The sequence below is a fragment of the Staurois parvus genome, unplaced genomic scaffold (assembly GCF_062004578.1).
Source record: "Staurois parvus isolate SC_StPar_1 unplaced genomic scaffold, SC_StPar_1.0 ptg000354l, whole genome shotgun sequence".
NCBI lineage: Eukaryota > Metazoa > Chordata > Amphibia > Anura > Ranidae > Staurois > Staurois parvus.
The window spans coordinates 243,924-261,704 of NW_028318150.1; the positions used below are offsets into that span (position 1 = coordinate 243,924).

The following is a 17,781-nucleotide window of genomic DNA, read 5'->3' on the forward strand; positions in this document are numbered from 1 at the left end:
CAGTATTACACAGTGACCTTGCTGTCATCCGGTCAGGCTAGTAAGTGTGGCTGCTTGTGATGTTGCAGGCTGACTACAGGACCCTTTCTACAAGTTATGTATCTTGTGTATGTGTCTTGCTGCATACTATGCGTCCTGAAGTTCCAGTGCAAGAATGACTGACAACACTTGCACAACAATGGAAGCCTTTATTCAGTGTTGTCACCTGTGTGCACAAAGAGGCAGATACTGGTAGGATTAAGAGAGATTTTAAAAATCCTATCAAATAGCTATAAAAAAAAACGTTGCTATAAAAAGTACATGCCAGCAAGGGACTATATGGGCCAGTTTACACCACAAAAACTCACTTTGGATGCATTTCAGATACGTTTTTGCTTACAGTTCACACTACACTCCATTCTAGCGCAGTTTTGATGCAGTTTGCTATGTTCCAGTACAATTCTGTGCCGTAAAAATGCAGCATGTTCTACTTTAGTTAATGCAAAATTATCCGAAGGGACAAGTGTGGAACGTTTTCTCATAAGATAACAGAACAAACGATTTTCATTTAATCAGTCCAGTATTCGTAAAACCAAGAGTGACCAAGACCATGCATGCTTGGAAGCGAAAGAATACATTATAATACAATACATTACATCATTGCAGGAAGTTGTATTCCCTCCTTGTAACTCTAGTAATCTATTCGTTTTTTTTTTTTTTTTTTCATGCTAGTCTCATATCGAAAATGGACAATAATTCATCCAATATTCTCATCGTGTGTACGAGGATTAAGTGTTTTTATCTATAAAACTGAATTCCAGGTATTGCACTTTTTACATCGCTACATACAGTCATGGCCGAAATTGTTGGCACCCTTGATATTTTTCCTGAAAATCAAGTATTTCACACAAAAAAGGTATTGCATTAACACATGTTTTGCTATACACATGTTTATTCCCTTTGTATGTATTGGAACAAATATAAAACAGAGGCAGAAAAGCAAATATGACATAATGTCACACAAAACCCCAAAAATGGGCTGGACAAAAGTATTGGCACCCTTAACTTAATATTTGGTTGCACACCCTTTGGAAAACATAACTGAAATCAGTCGCTTCCTATAACCATCAATAAGCTTCTGACACCGCTCACCCGGAATTTTGGACCACTCTTCCTTTGCAAACAGCTCCAGGTCTCTCTTATTGGAAGGACACCTTTTCCCAACAGCAATTTTAAGATCTCTCCACAGGTGTTCAATGGGATTTAGATCTGGGCTCATTGCTGGCCACTTCAGAACTCTCCAGCGCTTCTTTGCCATCCATTTCTGAGTGCTTTTTGACGTATGTTTGGGGTCATTGTCCTGCTGGAAGACCCAGGATCTTGGACGCAAACCCAGCTTTCTGACACTGGGCCCTACAGTGCGACCCAAAATCCTTTGGTAATCCTCAGATTTCATGATGCCTTGCACACAGTCAAGGCACCCAGTGCCAGAGGCAGCAAAACAACCCCAAAACATCATTGAACCTCCACCATATTTTACCGTAGGTACTGTGTTTTGTTCTTTGTAGGCCTCATTCCGTTTTCGGTAAACAGTAGAATGATGTGCTTTACCGAAAAGCTCTATCTTGGTCTCATCTGTCCACAAGACGTTTTCCCAGAAGGCTTTTGGCTTACTCAAGTACATTTTGGCAAACTGTAGTCTTGCTTTTTTATGTCTCTGTGTCAGCAGTGGGGTCCTCCTGGGTCTCCTGCCATAGCGTTTCATTTCATTTAAATGTCGACGGATAGTTCGCGCTGACACTGATGCTCCCTGAGCCTGCAGGACAGCTTGAATGTCTTTGGAACATGTTTGGGGCTGCTTATCCACCATCCGGACTATTCTGCGTTGCAATCTTTCATCAATTTTCCTCATCCGTCCACGACCAGGGAGATTAGCTACAGTGCCATGGGTTGCAAACTTCTTGATAATGTTGCGCACTGTGGACAAAGGCAAATCTAGTTCTCTGGAGATGGACTTGTAACCTTGAGATTGTTGATATTTTGCCACAATTTTGGTTCTCAGGTCCTCAGACAGTTCTCGTCTCCTCTTTCTGTTGTCCATGCTTAGTGTGGCACAGACAGACACACAATGCAAAGGTTAAGTGAACGTCTCTCCTTTTTATCTGCTTTCAGGTGTGATTTCTATATTGCCCACACCTGTTACTTGCCCCAGGTGAGTTTACAGGAGCATCACATGCTTGTAACATTCTTATTTATCCGCAGTTGTGAAAGGGTGCCAATACTTTTGTCCAGCCCATTTTTGGAGGTTTGTGTGACATTATGTCGAATTTGCTTTCTTTCCTCCCTTTTTTTGTTTTGTCCCAATACACACAAAGGGAATAAACGTGTATAGCAAAACATGTGTTAATGCAATACGTTTCGTGAGAAATACATGATTTCCTGGAGAAATATCAAGGGTGCCAACAATTTCGGCCATGACTGTAATTACATTGGTCCAGTTTGGACCAATGTACAGTGTCTTCAAAAATTATTCATACCCCTGGAAATTTTCCACATTATGTCATGCTACAACCTAAGACGTTAATTGTATTTTATTGGGATTTTATGTGATAGGCCAACACAAATATCTGAAAAGTGTGGCGTGCATTTGTATTCAGCCCCCTTTACTTTGATACCCCTAACTAAAATCTAGTGGAACCAATTGCCTTCAGAAGTTGCCTAATTAGTAAATAGAGTTCACCTGTGTGTAATTTTATCTCAGTATAAATACAGCTGTTCTTGGAAGCCCCCAGAGGTTTGTTAGAGAATATTAGTGAACAAACATGATCATGAAGGCCAAGGAACACACCAGACAGGTCAGGGATAAAGTTGTAGAGAAGTTTAAAGCAGGGTTAGGTTATTAAAAAATAAATCCCAAGCTTTGAACATCTCACAGAGCACTGTTCAATCCATCATCCATAAATGGAAAGAGTATGGCACAACTGCAAACCTACCAAGACATGGCTGTTGTCCTAGACTGACAGGCCGGGCAAAGAGAGCATTATTCAGAGAAGCAGCCAAGAGGCCCACGGTAACTCTGGAGGAGCTGCAGAGATCCACAGCTCAGGTGTGAGAATCTGTCCACAGGACAACTGTTGGTCGTGCACTCCACAAATTTAGCCATTATGGAAGAGTGGCAAGAAGAAAGCCATTGTTGAAAGAAAGCCATAAGAAGTCCCATTTGCGAGAAGCCATGTGGGGGGACACAGCGAATATGTGGAAGAAGGTCCTCTGGTCAGATGAGGCCAAAATTTAACTTTTTGGAGTAAAAGCAAAATGCTATGTGTGGCAGAAAAGTAACACTGCACATCGCCCTGAACACACCATCTCCACCATGAAACATGGTGGTGGCAGCATCTTGTTGAGAGGATGCTTTTCTTCAGCAGGGACAGGGACGCTGGTCAGAGTTGATGGGAAGATGGATGAAGCCAACTACAGGGCAATCTTAGAAGAAAACCTGTTAGAGTCTGCAAAAGACTTGAGACTGTAGCGAAGGTTCACCTTCCAGCAGGACAACGACCCTAAACATACAGCCAGAGCTAAAATGGAATGGTTTAGATCAGAGCATATTCATGTGTTAAGTGATCCAGACCTAAATCCAATTGAGATTCTGTGGAAAGACTTGAAAATTGCTGTTCAGATGCTCTCCATCCAATCTGACAGAGCTTGAGCTATTTTGCAAAGAAGAATGGGGAATCGTTTCACTCTGTAGTTGTGCAAAGCTGGTAGAGACCTACCTAAAAAGACTTGTAGCTGTAATTGCAGCAAAAGGTGGTTCTACAAAGTATTGACTCGGAGGGGCTGAACACAAATGCAGGCCACACTTTTCAGATATTTATTTGTAAAAAGTTTTGAAAACTATTTATCATTTTCCATCCACTTCACAATTATGTGCCACTTTGTGTTGGTCTATCACATAAAATCCCAATAAAATACATACATGTTTTTGGTTGTAACATGACAAAATGTGGAAAACTTCAAGGGGTATGAATACTTTTTCAAGGCACTGTAGTAGGCACTGATAGTACAGTGATCTCCACTAGCTTCCTGCTCCTTTGTCCATCAGCTACCCTGCTGCTTACTGACATTCACTCGCTTTGCGTGGGCACCATTCAGAGAACACTTTTGTATATTCTCAAGGAACACCGTGTCCTCTGAGTTTCACCCACTCTGCCTCTCTACCTTGTCCAATCAGTGAATGTTTGTATTCATTGAGAAAGTGCAAAGTGTTCTGTTAGTGGCAAGCGAGCAACTTCCTGCGTTCACAATGTGGCAGGGATGCTGATCACTACTGGAACCAGAAGCATCTGGTGGTCACTTTAATAGTAGTGAATACTTCAGTGATTTCCAGCTCCCAAGGGGATCCTATTAGTATGAGACGTGCATACTTCATTGTTCAAAGTTGGACCAATGAATTCATCTTTTACAAGCACCCCAGGCCCCTCCCCTTCCCAATCCAAAATCACTTTCTCTAAACCTAAACAAAATGTACTCAGTGCAGACCCTGACATCTGGAGGCATTTTTATGATTAAAAGTTACTATGCCTTTGTGAAAGATGTCTGTTGTCCTATGTAATAATGCCGTAGCATTGTAGTTAAGTGTTTCCCCCTAATCATTGTGACTTCAGTAGTGTATTTTTTCTGCCCACTTACCCAGCTTCTTTACTATCTATTAGGTATTTATAGCATATGTAATAACACTTCCTCAGAATTTCTTGCGATGACTGACTTTAAGGCCTCCTTTACACTTTCTTTGACTTTAACACACATTAAAGTGCCTACTGCTTCAATATGCTTTTGTGATACTTTGTTGATGCTTTTTTGAAGTTTTAATGAAGTTTGGCAAATCCCTTGTGTGTGATGATTTTCTATTTGTTTTAAAGGGGTCTAGTCAACCCCAGCTCAGTAGTACCCCCACTCAGCAGATCCCCAGCTGATTGGTACCCTCCTTTAGCAGATTCCCAGCTTATTAGTACCCTCGTTCAGCAGATCCCCTGCTTATTAGTACCCCTAGGTTTGTTGATCCCCCACTCAGTAGTAACCCCTAGCTTTGCTGATCCCTTGCTCAGCAGGAACCTGCTCTGCTGATCCTTCATTCTCTCTGGTCCCCACCCACCTCGTGCTATATTTCTCCCACACTTTGCACCATATGTGACATTGCTAGTTTCTCCTGCTCCGATCCCCCAGCTCTGCTGATCCTCTGTGCCCAGTCCTCTCTCTCTCTCTCTCTCTCTCTCTCTCTCTCTCTCTCTCTCTCTCTCTCTCTGGTTCTCGCTCACCTTCCGCTATAACGTTCCCATGTTGCACACCACATCCGTCTAATTGCTCCACTCCGGAACCCACTACCTTTTTGCTCCTCCATGCTGCACATCAGATGTGACATTTGCACCAGACACTTCCAGAATACATACACATAAACCAGAAGTGACTGCTGATTACATCTTTCCGGTTCACTTGTTGGTATCCCATTGCATCCTGGGATATCTCGTAACTGCAATACCTCCAAAGCAAAGCTAATGCTGAATAAAAACCCCTAAAAGCTGCAGATGCTGTTAGCAAGCTTTTCATAGAGTTCTATGGAGGCTTTGGAGATTCTTTGAAACCCCAAGAATATGACATGGGATATCATTTTTGAAGCAAAGCAAACGCAACGTATAAACAGCACTGTAAGCTTACCATTTTATTTAGTGACAGGGGCTTTGATTGGCATTCAGAGTGCCTTAAAAAAGCATGCCCAGTTCCACATTATGAAGCAAGTTTAAAAAGTCCTAAGTCCTGTTTATCAAACAGCTGGCTGGCTGACACTTTACTTTAGGTTTTTGAGAAATGTCACCAATGTGGCGCAGAGTTTATTTTACCATTGGTATTTTTCCATAGAACAGCTTACCTATACTATAACTGCAGTTTTCTTTTTATACACATGGCCTTCTGTCTCTGAAAACAAGCCTCAAATTCCCAACTCTGCACATGAGAACAAAATACATGGTCTCCTAGAATGCTAATTGCTTGGGTCTTTTCTGGATTCAGACCTGGAAGCAGCATTCAGATTAAAAGGTGCAAACGAAATCTAAACTCCTAATGTGATCCCGCTAAAAGGTTTCTAAAAGCCCATTTCAGTCAAACAGAAGGGAATCGAACAACTTACACGGCGTAGACATTTTGACTTCAATTCACAAAGGATTGCATTAGCAGTTTGTTGAAATAATTTGACTTGTTACCTGAAATTGCTCTTGAAAGCAATATGTGTCAGGGCTGAATTAGAGATTAGAGGTTTAACTGTGGACCTGTAGTTCTTTTGATAACCTAAATATAATTACATCCAGTACTGCTGCTGGCATAATGTACTGTGGTGAATTCTGATGAGGCTGCTGAATGTAGCTGCTCAGACAAAATGAATAGGTGAGCACAGAAATGGAGCTGACTCGACAGACACGTTTGTAGATGACCAGTATCTTGAAGGCATGTTGTGCACTGAGCACACAGCACAGACTGAAGACTCCAGCTTGTGAATCAGCACAAAGGGATGATAGGACTTCCCTCCTGTGTCAAGTGCCATTATTTTTGCAGAGTAATGGAAGAATCCAAAGACATGCTTCCAGTGTCAGAGTGGGTTTTACTGACACTATTTTGAAAATGACACATGTTGAGCTAAGATGTTTGTGTTTTTAACTAGATTAGTTGGCTACACAGTTGTTTTATGTGTTGATTATATGACTATCTTATTTTATGAGGATATATTGTACAGAACGATCATTGATTAACATCTTTCTCATAAGCCATGGAAAGGGTTAAAGGTAGATGAAAGTATGCTTGAACCCTTACCTTGTAAAACAACCCATTCAGTTTAAAATAGAAAAACAAGGGAATTTTCTATGCCTGCGTAGGTTTCCTCTGGGTACTCTGGTTTCCTCTCACTTTCCAAAGATATGCTGGTAGCTTGATTGGTTCCTGTCTAAATTGGCCCTTGTATAAGTAAACACAAACTAGTGACAATCATAAAAGCTGCCTAGTGCTCTGCTTGCCATAGACAACCATGGCAAGCAGAGCACTAGCCAGCTTCGTAGCGTTGCTCATCCATCCATTTATTTAAATGCGAGCAGTGCATCACCAGGGAAGGATTTTTAATCTATATATGTGTAACTTTCTACTTATTTATTTTTTCATTTTCACACTTCTTATGGTTTATATGATTTTATGATTGTCACTAGTTTGTGTTTACTTATACTATGTGAATTGCCCCTGTGACTCCTCCACCTGCATAGGGGAGTGTCTAGGATGGCCCATGTGACCTTTTGGTTCAACTAGTAGTGAGCATATAAAAGAGGGAGCAGATATTTGGTCAGTTGGCTCTGAGGAAGAGGCAAGTCCTCGAAACGCGTCAGCCTATTGGATGTCTACACTCCCCATTGCGGACTGTTACTCAGCGCGGTGTTGACCCAGCTGTTCCTTTATGATGTGCCTTGACTTTATTGTCGTTTGTGAGTACAACACCTATTTTATTTCTTATTAAACATTTTTTATGGTAATGCACTAGGCCTGTGTGCCCTCTTTGTTCTTTCCTCATTCAGTATATTTGGTATCCCACGGTCCATTTGAAGGCAGCAAGGTGTGCATGTTCTAGGACATTCTTAATGTGGTTGTAGCCTGCATCGAGTCCATCCCCAAGCGCAGGAGCATTTGTGTTTGCTGGTTCATAATTTTATAACCACCCACCCAATATTGAGTAGCCCCCCCCTCCCTTTTGCCAAAAAAATAGCCCTGACCCATTGAGGCATATATACAACTAGACCTCTGAAGGTATGCTGTGGTATCTAGTACCAAGACGTCAGTTGCAGATCTTTTAAGTCCTGTAAGGTAGGACCTCCATGCATCCTGGTGCCATCTCTTCCCCAGGTAAGTTACGCAAACGCACAGCACCATCCACATGATGTAAAAGAAAATGTGATTCATCAGACCAGGCCACCTTCTTCCATTACTCCGTGGTCCAGTTATGATGCTCACATGTCCATCGTAGGCGCTTTTGGCTGTGGACGTGGGTCAGCAATGGGCACCCTGACCAGTCTGCAGCTGCACAACCTCATACACAACAAACTGTGATGCCCATTTTCTTCTGTTTTCAACACAACGACTTTAGGGCTAACATGTTTACTTGCTGCCTAAAATATATCCTACTGACTTCCAGATGCCATTATAAAGAGATAATTAACATTATTCACTTAAAACCTGGCAGTGGTCATAAAGTTATGGCTGATCGGTGTATATCATTGCAAGAGTGACACAATGTGACGTTACCGAAATGATCAGAGGCGGCTATGAAGGGAGATGACCATCTTCCCCTCCAACAGAGAATTCCACACAATTACTTTCTAGAATGCTTTGACACCTAATCTCTCTGCCCTGGGCATATGTGCTGTTGTGTCACACATTTCACAGAACCTGCCTTCTGAACGACAAAGGTGGAAATTCAAGAGGTGGAGGTGGTACATGAAACATAGCATGTGTGACCGCATCACTGTTTGCAGGCAGCGAGGTACCATGAGATATATGTAGTTCTTAAAAACTTTTTTCTTCTGAAGACTGTGTGTGTTAGTGTGTGTGTGTGTTAGTGTGTGTGTTATTCCTCTGTTAATGTAATGGCAGTAAAATATGGTCACTAGAGAAGTAGGGGCGTAAATGCAGCTAGCTTTTAAATGCATTCAGCTTGCATTTGTGATGTTTTTGAACTGTGTTCACAAATCCTAACATAAACAGAAAACTTTAATTTCCAATATTGATGATAATTTTCTTCTTTTGCATCCTTGATAGATATTACTCAATGAAATATAGTAGATTTGAGGAGAGAGCAGGCCTTTATTTTCTCCATTAGTTGTCCTCAGTCTTCTGAGTTGATTGACACCTAATGTCATTCAATCCTAAAGACAGAGGACTTTGTGTGTTGGGGGCACCACCATGGCAGCCTGTACTCAGTAGTGTAGATGATGCAGACAGGGGTGCTTTTGTTCCCCTAGCAGTGGGTGGTCCTAAATGGTAAAGAGCGGCATTGATGGTAAGTTGAAGTGTGATTGGCCTGAAGACATCTGGAAAAGGTGAGTACAAAATTTGTAAAGCTAAAAATACATGTGATGTGGGGTGGGTATTTACTTGCCTAATTTCAGGCCCCTTTGGTCCCATCAAGTGTTGCCCTGTGTTAGCCAGCAGTGAACACAAAATAGGGTAGTATATACATCTTTCTTGCACAGGCTAGGTGTTAGGAGGGGGGAGGGAGAATTTTTAAGACTAGTTAGGTTTAACCTGAAAATCTACTTTAATAAAATGTATAGTTTGGTGATTTTTGTTCCCTGTATACATTACAAATGAACAATTCCTGTTTTTTTTCTGCAGAATCAAATTTAAGTCTATGTGGATTTCGGGGTTCATCATGTTTGGGATTACCTTTCAACCCATCAAAGGTATATTTCATTGCACATTTGATGTAAGGAAAGCAAGAAACTTAGATTCATAATGGTGCAACTCAACAAAATGACATTAACCCTGAACTCTTGGCATACAATATCAGTGTGGATGAATAGCAACAACCCTGAAATTTCCTGAAAAATGGCAACATAGATCATAAGCTCCTATATCAGTTGCAAGATCTCTGGTTTTTTTATGCATAATTTTTAGGTACGTCAAAGTAGAAGACTGGCCTCACACAGGGATGTGCAAGTCCTTCTTTTTTTTTTTTCACTTAGCCCTGCTGCAGAAAAGCAGGGCTAAAGACAAGCAGGGTTTACTTTTAATTGTGCGATTTTTCATGGCCGTTTTCAGTGCGGTTGTCCTAGCTGTGCAGGTCTTCCAGTTAGCCACTTCTATGTAAATCTTTCTTCCAGCCACTTCTATGCAAAACCGGCTATGAATCTCATTCTATGTGAACTGTTATCTCAGAATGCCACTATACTCAATGCTGTGTGAGTTTGGAAATCAAGCAACCTCCCTTTTTTTTTTTTTTTTTTTAACCAGATCAAAATCTCACTACATAGATGTGAGCATCCTTCACAGAAAAAAAATGTATTTTCAGATGTCATGTGAATCAATGCCTTTTTAGTTCGCATCTGCTCTGCATCAGTGTAAACCAGGATTAAGTCTACATTCATGCCTAGGCATTATGAGATCACGGCAGAATTGCTGAGATTCTGCTCACGATCTTAAAACGCATTACAATCACAAAACATAGGTTCAGGTGCCATTATTTTCAATAGCATTTAAAATGCAGTGTGGTTTTGCTGTGATTGTAGCGTGATTTATCGTGTGGCGGATTTCATGAAGCTTGTCACCTAAAAAAGGAACCGGATCTTCTTTTGGGTGGCTAGCTTTACATGATGCGATTTGCTGTGATTGCTGTGCAATAAATCGAGTGACAATCGTGGTAAAACCGCACCACATTTAAGGTGCAATTTAAAATAATGGTACCTGAACCTGCGTTTTGCGATTATAGTGCGTTTTGAGATCGCGGGCAGAATTGCAGTGATTCTGCCACAATCCAAAAATGCCCAGGTGTGAATGGAGCCTCACGGAGCGGACACTGGAGCTTGATTTGGCTGCTCAGCATGCTCTTGTACTGAGAACCTAAGTGCTTCCATGTGCAAGGGTAACCTGAAGGAATAAACTTTTTTTTTTTTTTTTTCCCCCCCTCATTGGGGGCCAGCGCCTCATTTACTCGTTCAGCAGATACTCTTCTGCTGACCTTTAGGAGAGCCTGACACTCCCCTTTCCTTATGAGCACCCAATCGGTGCTTGTCACACTGCATGGTCTCTCTCCTGCCTGCTAATCACCGGGTATGGTGCTGGAGACTAGCAGGGAAGTGAGTAGGAGATAAACAGCACAATGTTAAAACCATATTTAAATATGGTTTTGGATTTATTTATTTTTTTTGTTTTTCTATTTCAATGGTCTTTATTAAATTTTTTAAACAGTGGCAATAAAACACGCCCACGCAGGGGCTATCAATTGCACAGATAAACAAAATGCAAAATAAAAAAAAAGGAAAAACAATGCTCTAATGCCAACAGGGTAAAAGGTACGCCCACGCAGGGGCTATCAATGGCACATAAGGTACAAAACAGTAATGTAACTGATTATAACAACTAAATGCAGCTGTCCAGTCACACCAAAAACAGAGAGAGAGAGAAAAAAGAAAAGAGAGAAAGAAAAAAAGAAAAAAGGGGGTGGGGGGGAGGGGCAAAGAGCAGGGATTCAAGAGCGCCAATACCGAACGCCATTACATCCCCAGACTAGCCGGGGGGAGTGAGGGAAGGGCATATTGCAACCACGGCTCCCATATTTTCAAAAATTTACGTTGGGAGTCGTTGCGGATACTCGACATCTGTTCGTTGAGCATCATAGTGGTCATACGATCCCGCACCCCCTGAAGAGGGACAAACGGACTCTTCCAGGCCTGAGCAATTGTTCTAGTGGCGGATAAAAACAGATAGGAAGCCAACTTCTGCTGGTGAGCTAAGAGGCCCGGTATGGGGCAATGAAGCAAGGCATACCGAGCATCCCGGCGTATGGAGAGATGGAACAAGGTGAAAAGGAGGCCAAATACACGAGACCAAAAACGAAACAGTCGCGGGCATGACCACCAGATATGTAATACATCACCACGATGACCACAACCCCGAAAACATTGATCACTACAGGCAGGGTTAGCCCGGGCCAGCCGAGCCAGAACCCAGTACCAACGAAACAATACCTTATAGGCTGCCTCCAGTGTGGTCGTATTAAATGAGCATTTAGCTATGAGTGACCAGGCCTTATTCCAGTCCTCCGGATCCACAGCCGCTCCCAGGTCGCGCTCCCACTGAACAACATATGAAAGAGAAGTATGCGACGAGCGTCTGTTCAGAGCTGCATAAAGAAGGGATATAAGGCCCGGAGCGCCCGGACGCAGTTGGCAGAGCTGTTCAAAGGCAGATTTCTGGTACGGGAACACAGAAGTACCCCGCAGCGAGAGCAGCCAGTGTCGCAATTGAAGATATCGAAAAAATTCCGCCGGGGGGATATTCCGGGATTCCTGAAGAGAGTCCCAGGTGGGAAAGGACCGAAAAATCAAAAAGTGTCGCACCTGCGAAAAACCATTAGTCACCCACCAAGAAAACGCCCCTGGGTGATCCAAACCCGGCGGGAAAAGAGGGTTGTTAATAATTGGGAGCAAAGGCAGAAAAGGTGACATCAGACCACCAGAGTAACGTACCGAGTCCCAAACTTGTAGGCCATGAAGTAACATCGGACTCAGTGCCATAGGGCGCAGGGCAGGGGGAAGCCATAGAAGCGTCGACAGTGCGATAGGGGCACAATTAGGTAGTTCCAACGGGACCCAGAGGGGGACGTCGGAAGAGGCGTGCAACATAGACAGCGGGGCAATCTGGCTCGCTTGATAATACTTAGTCACATTAGGCACCCCAAGACCACCCTGAAGTCTATGGGCAAAAAGCGTACTTTTGGATACTCTGGGGTGCTTATCGGCCCAGATAAAACGCATTAACTTCGCCTGAAGCAACCGAAGAAAATGAGGGGGAACCCGCACCGGGAGTGTGCGAAAATAATACAACAATTTCGGCAAGATGGTCATTTTCACCGAATTAACCCGTCCTATCCAAGACAGGTGCGGAAATTGCCAAGAATGCATAAGAGAGGATAGAGAGCTAAGCAATGGATAGTAATTCGCAGCAAACAAGGAGTCATAAGTGGGGGTCAAGCGAATGCCTAAGTATTCAAGAGAAGAGGAAGCCCATTTGTAAGGGAAGTGGGATTGTAGGCGCGAAACCAAATCTGAAGCCAAAGTAATATTGAGGGCGACAGTCTTATCCAAGTTGATACGGAGACCCGAAATCAAGGAGAAGCGCTCAAGAACCTGTTGCAAATTAGGAAGCGTCGTCAGGGGGTTAGTAAGAGTCAGGAGGGCATCATCCGCAAAAAGGTTCAGTTTGAATTCCTGTCCCGCGTAAGGAACCCCCGATACATTGCAATCGGTCCGAAGCGCCAAAGCCAACGGCTCAAGCGCCAGGACAAAGAGCGCTGGGGACAGGGGGCAACCCTGTCTCGTCCCTCGCCCAATAGGAAAGGGATCTGAAAAATACCCAGCGTATTTGACGGAGGCCGAAGGAGAAGAATACAAGGCCTGAATCCAAGAAAGAATAGAATCCCCAAAACCCCAACGAGACAGCACAAACCGCAGATATTCCCAGGATAGAGAATCAAAGGCTTTATATATGTCTAAAGACAGTAAGAATCCCGGGATTTTCCGCTGTTGCAGAAAATGTATAAGATGGACCACCTTACGAACGTTATCACCCGCCTGCCTCCCGGGGACGAACCCTACCTGGTCCCTGTGGACCAGGCTACGCAAATATTTATTAATGCGGAAACTAAGGATCTTGCCCAATATCTTCAGGTCTTCATTAAGAAGAGAAATAGGCCGGAAGGCTTGCGGTTCCTGTACATCATCGGTCGTCTTAGGAATCATGGCGATATGCGCTCTAAGCGCATCTGGGGAGGGCGAGGAGCCCTGTCGTAACGCATTAAAATACTCAGCCAAAAAGGGCGCCAACAAGGCTGAGAATTTCTTATAATAAAGACCGGAAAAGCCGTCGGGACCTGGGGCCGCGGTGGACCGTAAAGATTTGATAGCTTGAAGCACTTCTGGTACAGTGACACCGGCGTTGAGTGCCACCTGTGCTGCCTCGGATAACCCAGGAAGTCGGAGATCTTGAAAGAATGCCTCTGCTTGAGCCACGGGGAAGGGATCTGGTTTAGCGTAGAGGCGTGCAAGGAAGTCTGAGAAACGGGAAACAATCTGCTGGGGATTAGAAGTACAGCCACCTGTAGGCAGTCGCAGTCGAATCGGTTTATGGGGTTTCCCCACAGAATTGAGTTTCCTGGCCAGCATCGGGCCTGGCTTATTAGCACAGGAATAAAATTTGTGTTTGGTCCAACGCAGGGCCCGTTCCGCCTCTGAAGAGGCAAGTAGGTCTAACTCTGCCGCCAGAGCGTCCCGAGCGCGTTTATGGGCCGCAGATGGAGAGGACTTCCAACGCGCATCCGCAGAGGCCAGGAGAGAATGAATCTCCAAAAGTCGGCGCTTCCGGACCGCCGCCAGCTGTATAACATGACCCCGCACCGTGGCCTTATGTGCCTCCCATAGGGGCACTGCCGAGGAGACCGATCCCGCGTTTTCCGTGAAGTATGTTCGTAAAAAAAATTCTATTTGTTGGCAAGTAGCCTGAGTGGTCAATAAAGAATCATTGATGCGCCAATGAAAAGGGCGCCGTTCTGACCCAGAGAGGGCAAGGAGAAGTACCAAGGGATCGTGATCCGACCAAGGCGAGGAGGGAATAGTTATCCGCCTGACCAAGGGAAGCTGCTGAACCTGCATAAATATATGATCAATTCTACAAAAACTATCATGAGGACTGGAATAGAATGTGAAGTCGCGTTCCGTTGGGTGAAGCTCCCTCCAGACGTCCGCCAGCCCCGCTGTCCGCAGGAGAGAGCGCATACGTTCCTCCAGCACCAAGTCATGAGAAGGGGCCGCCCCCCGTGCGCAGCGCCTATCCAATGCGGAATCCAAAGTAACATTTGAATCCCCCAAAACAACAAGAAGACCCTTGGAGTGTCGGGAAACAATGGTGCAAAGATGTGAAAAGAATTTATCCTGAAAACGATTAGGCGCGTAGTAAGAGACAAAAGTAACCTCCTGATCCCAGAGGGTGCCTTGCAGAAGCAGATACCTGCCCGTGGGGTCCGCTATATTCCTAGCACAGACAAAGGGGAGATTGCGTTTAAAAGCGATCAGGACACCCCGACGCTTCTCAGGGGCCGAGGCCGTGTAAAAGGTGGGATAGTGAGGTGAAAGATAACGCGGGGCGGAGGACTGAGAAAACCTGGTCTCTTGTAAACATACCACGTCAATTTGTTGTGATTTGAGGTGATGAAAAACTTTAGCCCGCTTCTGAGGCGAATTAAAGCCTTGAACATTTTGCGAATGAATTTTCAAAAGGGGCGAGGCCATGGCGGCATCAGGGCAACACGCTCAGCAGAAGAAACCATAAAGCAGCTAGCAATTTCCGCTCCCAATGGCGATCGGACCGTGGCGTCCCGGAACCCTGCAGAAAACAAAAACAAAAAAAAACCAAAGGAGAAAAAAAAACAAAGAAAGAAAGAAGGAAAAGTACACAAAAAGAATATACAATAGTACAATTGTGTCACGCCAATGGTGACGTGCATCCTACAAAGGAAGGATACCAGTTAGGGGTGGCTCTACCACCGGACACATGGCTGCAAATGGAAACATCAGAAACATAAGTCCCCAGGGGGCAAAAGGGCAATAAGGCACTAAACACAATAGAACGGGGTACCAAAGCAATAAAACTAAAGGAGCTAGGCCACCGTGATGACCTCCCCATAGCAACCCAGAGAACCATGGGTCTAACCCCCTCCCACCCAACCGGGCCTACCAGATCAACCTCCCACCCCGAAACCAGAGGGAACCCTCACTCCGTGCTACCAACAAAAACCGGAATACCATCACCCAGGCCCAAAATAGGCTGCGGCAGCAGAAAGTCATAATTCTCGAATCCATGAGGAGACCCCCCCAACCAGGGAAGGAACCCAAGGGGGCACACTGGAGCAGTCCCAACCCGTAGTGCTGACAAACTGGGGGAGCCCTAAGGGCCAAACTCACGGTCTCGTCAAGGAAGTCCATCGGTGAGATGATACATGGGAAGTCCAAGACACATCTTCAGCCCGGAGAAGAACAGGAAGGACTTGATCGTGAAGGGAGGGCCCTCTTCCTATTGGATGACCGCTCCCAGATGCGGCTTGGAAGAAGCGGCCTTGCCGGGGATCCAGATGAATGAGCTGGGCTCCGATCCGCAGCCTCAGGCGAAAGAAGGTGTAAAGATTCCAGAAGAGAATGGGCCCCCTCCGGCGTAGCCACAGAATGACTGCGGCCCTGGTAGGTGAAGGTGAGGCGAAACGGGAAGCCCCAAGCGTATTTGATACTGTGTTTCACCAGGACCGAAGTGAAGGGCTTCAATTGGCGACGCTTCTGAAGAGTGGTCTGAGAGAGGTCCGCAAAGAGCTGGTAGCGATGCCCCTGGAAGCTGAGGTCAGGGTTGTTTCTGGCCGCCAAGAGGATAGTTTCCTTAGTGCGGTAATACGTAAACTTGATGATAATGTCCCTCGGGGGCCCATCCGGTCGTCTGGGGCCCAACGCACGATGTATGCGGTCAAATTCAAGCCGGTCAATGGGAACAGCGGGTGTCAGCTCCTGAAACAGAGCTGTAGCAGTGGAAGTAAGATCCGCGACCGTTTCCGGGATACCCCTTAACCGCAGATTGCCACGGCGGGAACGATTTTCGAAATCCTCAAGCCGTAGCAGCGCGTCTGCCAATTCTTTCTTGAGGTCGCACAAATCCTGTTCGTGATTTTCCATGACCGTGGCCGCAGCGTCCATCTTATCTTCGAGGTCGTTTGTCCGGTTGCCCAACTCGCGAATCTCCTGCGAAAGACGGTCGGCCAGCTTGGAGGTAGCGGAGGACAACTCGGACTGCAGCATACATTGGAATCGGCGCAGGAGCTCAGCATCCCGCAGAGATGGGATGGGAGACTGCAGGGATGGCTCTGGTGCCAGGTCCTCTACACTGCCAGGGTCCGACCCACCTATGGATGGTGTCAGCGGGGGACCCAAAATCGCGGCTGGGGCTCCATCTGTGGTCCCGGGCGGGAGCCGCGAACCCGTGGCCGGGGTCCTGGAAGTCCGCGGCGGCCGGCCCAAAATCGAGGCCCCGGCTTCAGCCGCGATCTCCGGCGGGTAGGCCGCAAACTCCGGAGCAGTCTGCCGGGAGCTGGAGGCACGGGCGGCCGGCGTTTTTTTGCCCATCAGGGCACCAGAGAGACAGGGGGCCAGGGAGGAAACAGGGGGACCCCCCCTGAGGAGAGAAAATCGGCCGATGTGTCCGGCGGCCGAGGAGTTAATTTACAAAGCAACCATCTTGGTTGCTGCTCACGAGCGCCCCCCCCATTTTTTTTTTTTTTTTTTTAATCAGAACAAATAGATTGTCATGAGGGACAAGTAGATTGGAACCCCAATTTAGTCCCTTGGGCAAGTAGATATGTAAAAAATTTACACATATTGCTTACAGATTTCACATGCAGTACCAACTCCCAGTAAAGTCTGGTATCACTTTACAGTCATAATATACAGTGCTTTGACATAGGGGGTTCTCTGTATTTTAGTGATTCAACTGCAGTCTGCTGTAAACAATATGAAGGTCATCCCACTGCTTTTTTTTTTTTTTTTTTTTTCCCAACACATTTTTACAGTATGTAGGGACCCCTGCTTGTTGCCTCACTACAGGGCCCCATCCGAGTTGAGGGGTTAAGGAGGGGGCCCCTTCCACTCAGAAGCATCTCTCTGCTGTGCACCCATTTTGGTGCTCCCAGGAAGCACAGGTGCAGCATCCAACCCCACGGTCTGTGGCATGCTGCGACTGGGCAGGGCTGAATGCTGTAGTGAGTGGTATTCGCATTTAGGGCCCTATTTGTCCTTGGATGCTTACGGCCCCAAACGTGAGTACAACTTGGTACAGCGTTCGGCAGCCTGCCATAGACTTTGACAGGCTCCAGGCAGCTGAGCTGGATGCTGAACCTGTTTGTTCTGGATGCGTTAAAATGCCAGGAGGAATGAACAGCAGATAAACACCCCCATGTGCATAGGGCCT

At 45.4% G+C, this 17,781-nt stretch overlaps 1 protein-coding gene across 2 annotated transcripts in view; it reads left to right on the forward strand.

Moving 5' to 3' along the window:
- The window catches only part of PGGT1B (protein geranylgeranyltransferase type I subunit beta), a 95,195-nt gene that overhangs the window by 13,100 nt on the left and 64,314 nt on the right, over positions 1-17,781 (forward strand). For both annotated transcript variants that reach the window (XM_089684722.1, XM_089684721.1), the window contains exon 3: positions 9,400-9,467. In XM_089684722.1, coding sequence (XP_089540848.1) covers positions 9,400-9,467 — 68 coding nt within the window. The remainder of the gene's footprint in view (positions 1-9,399; positions 9,468-17,781) is intronic.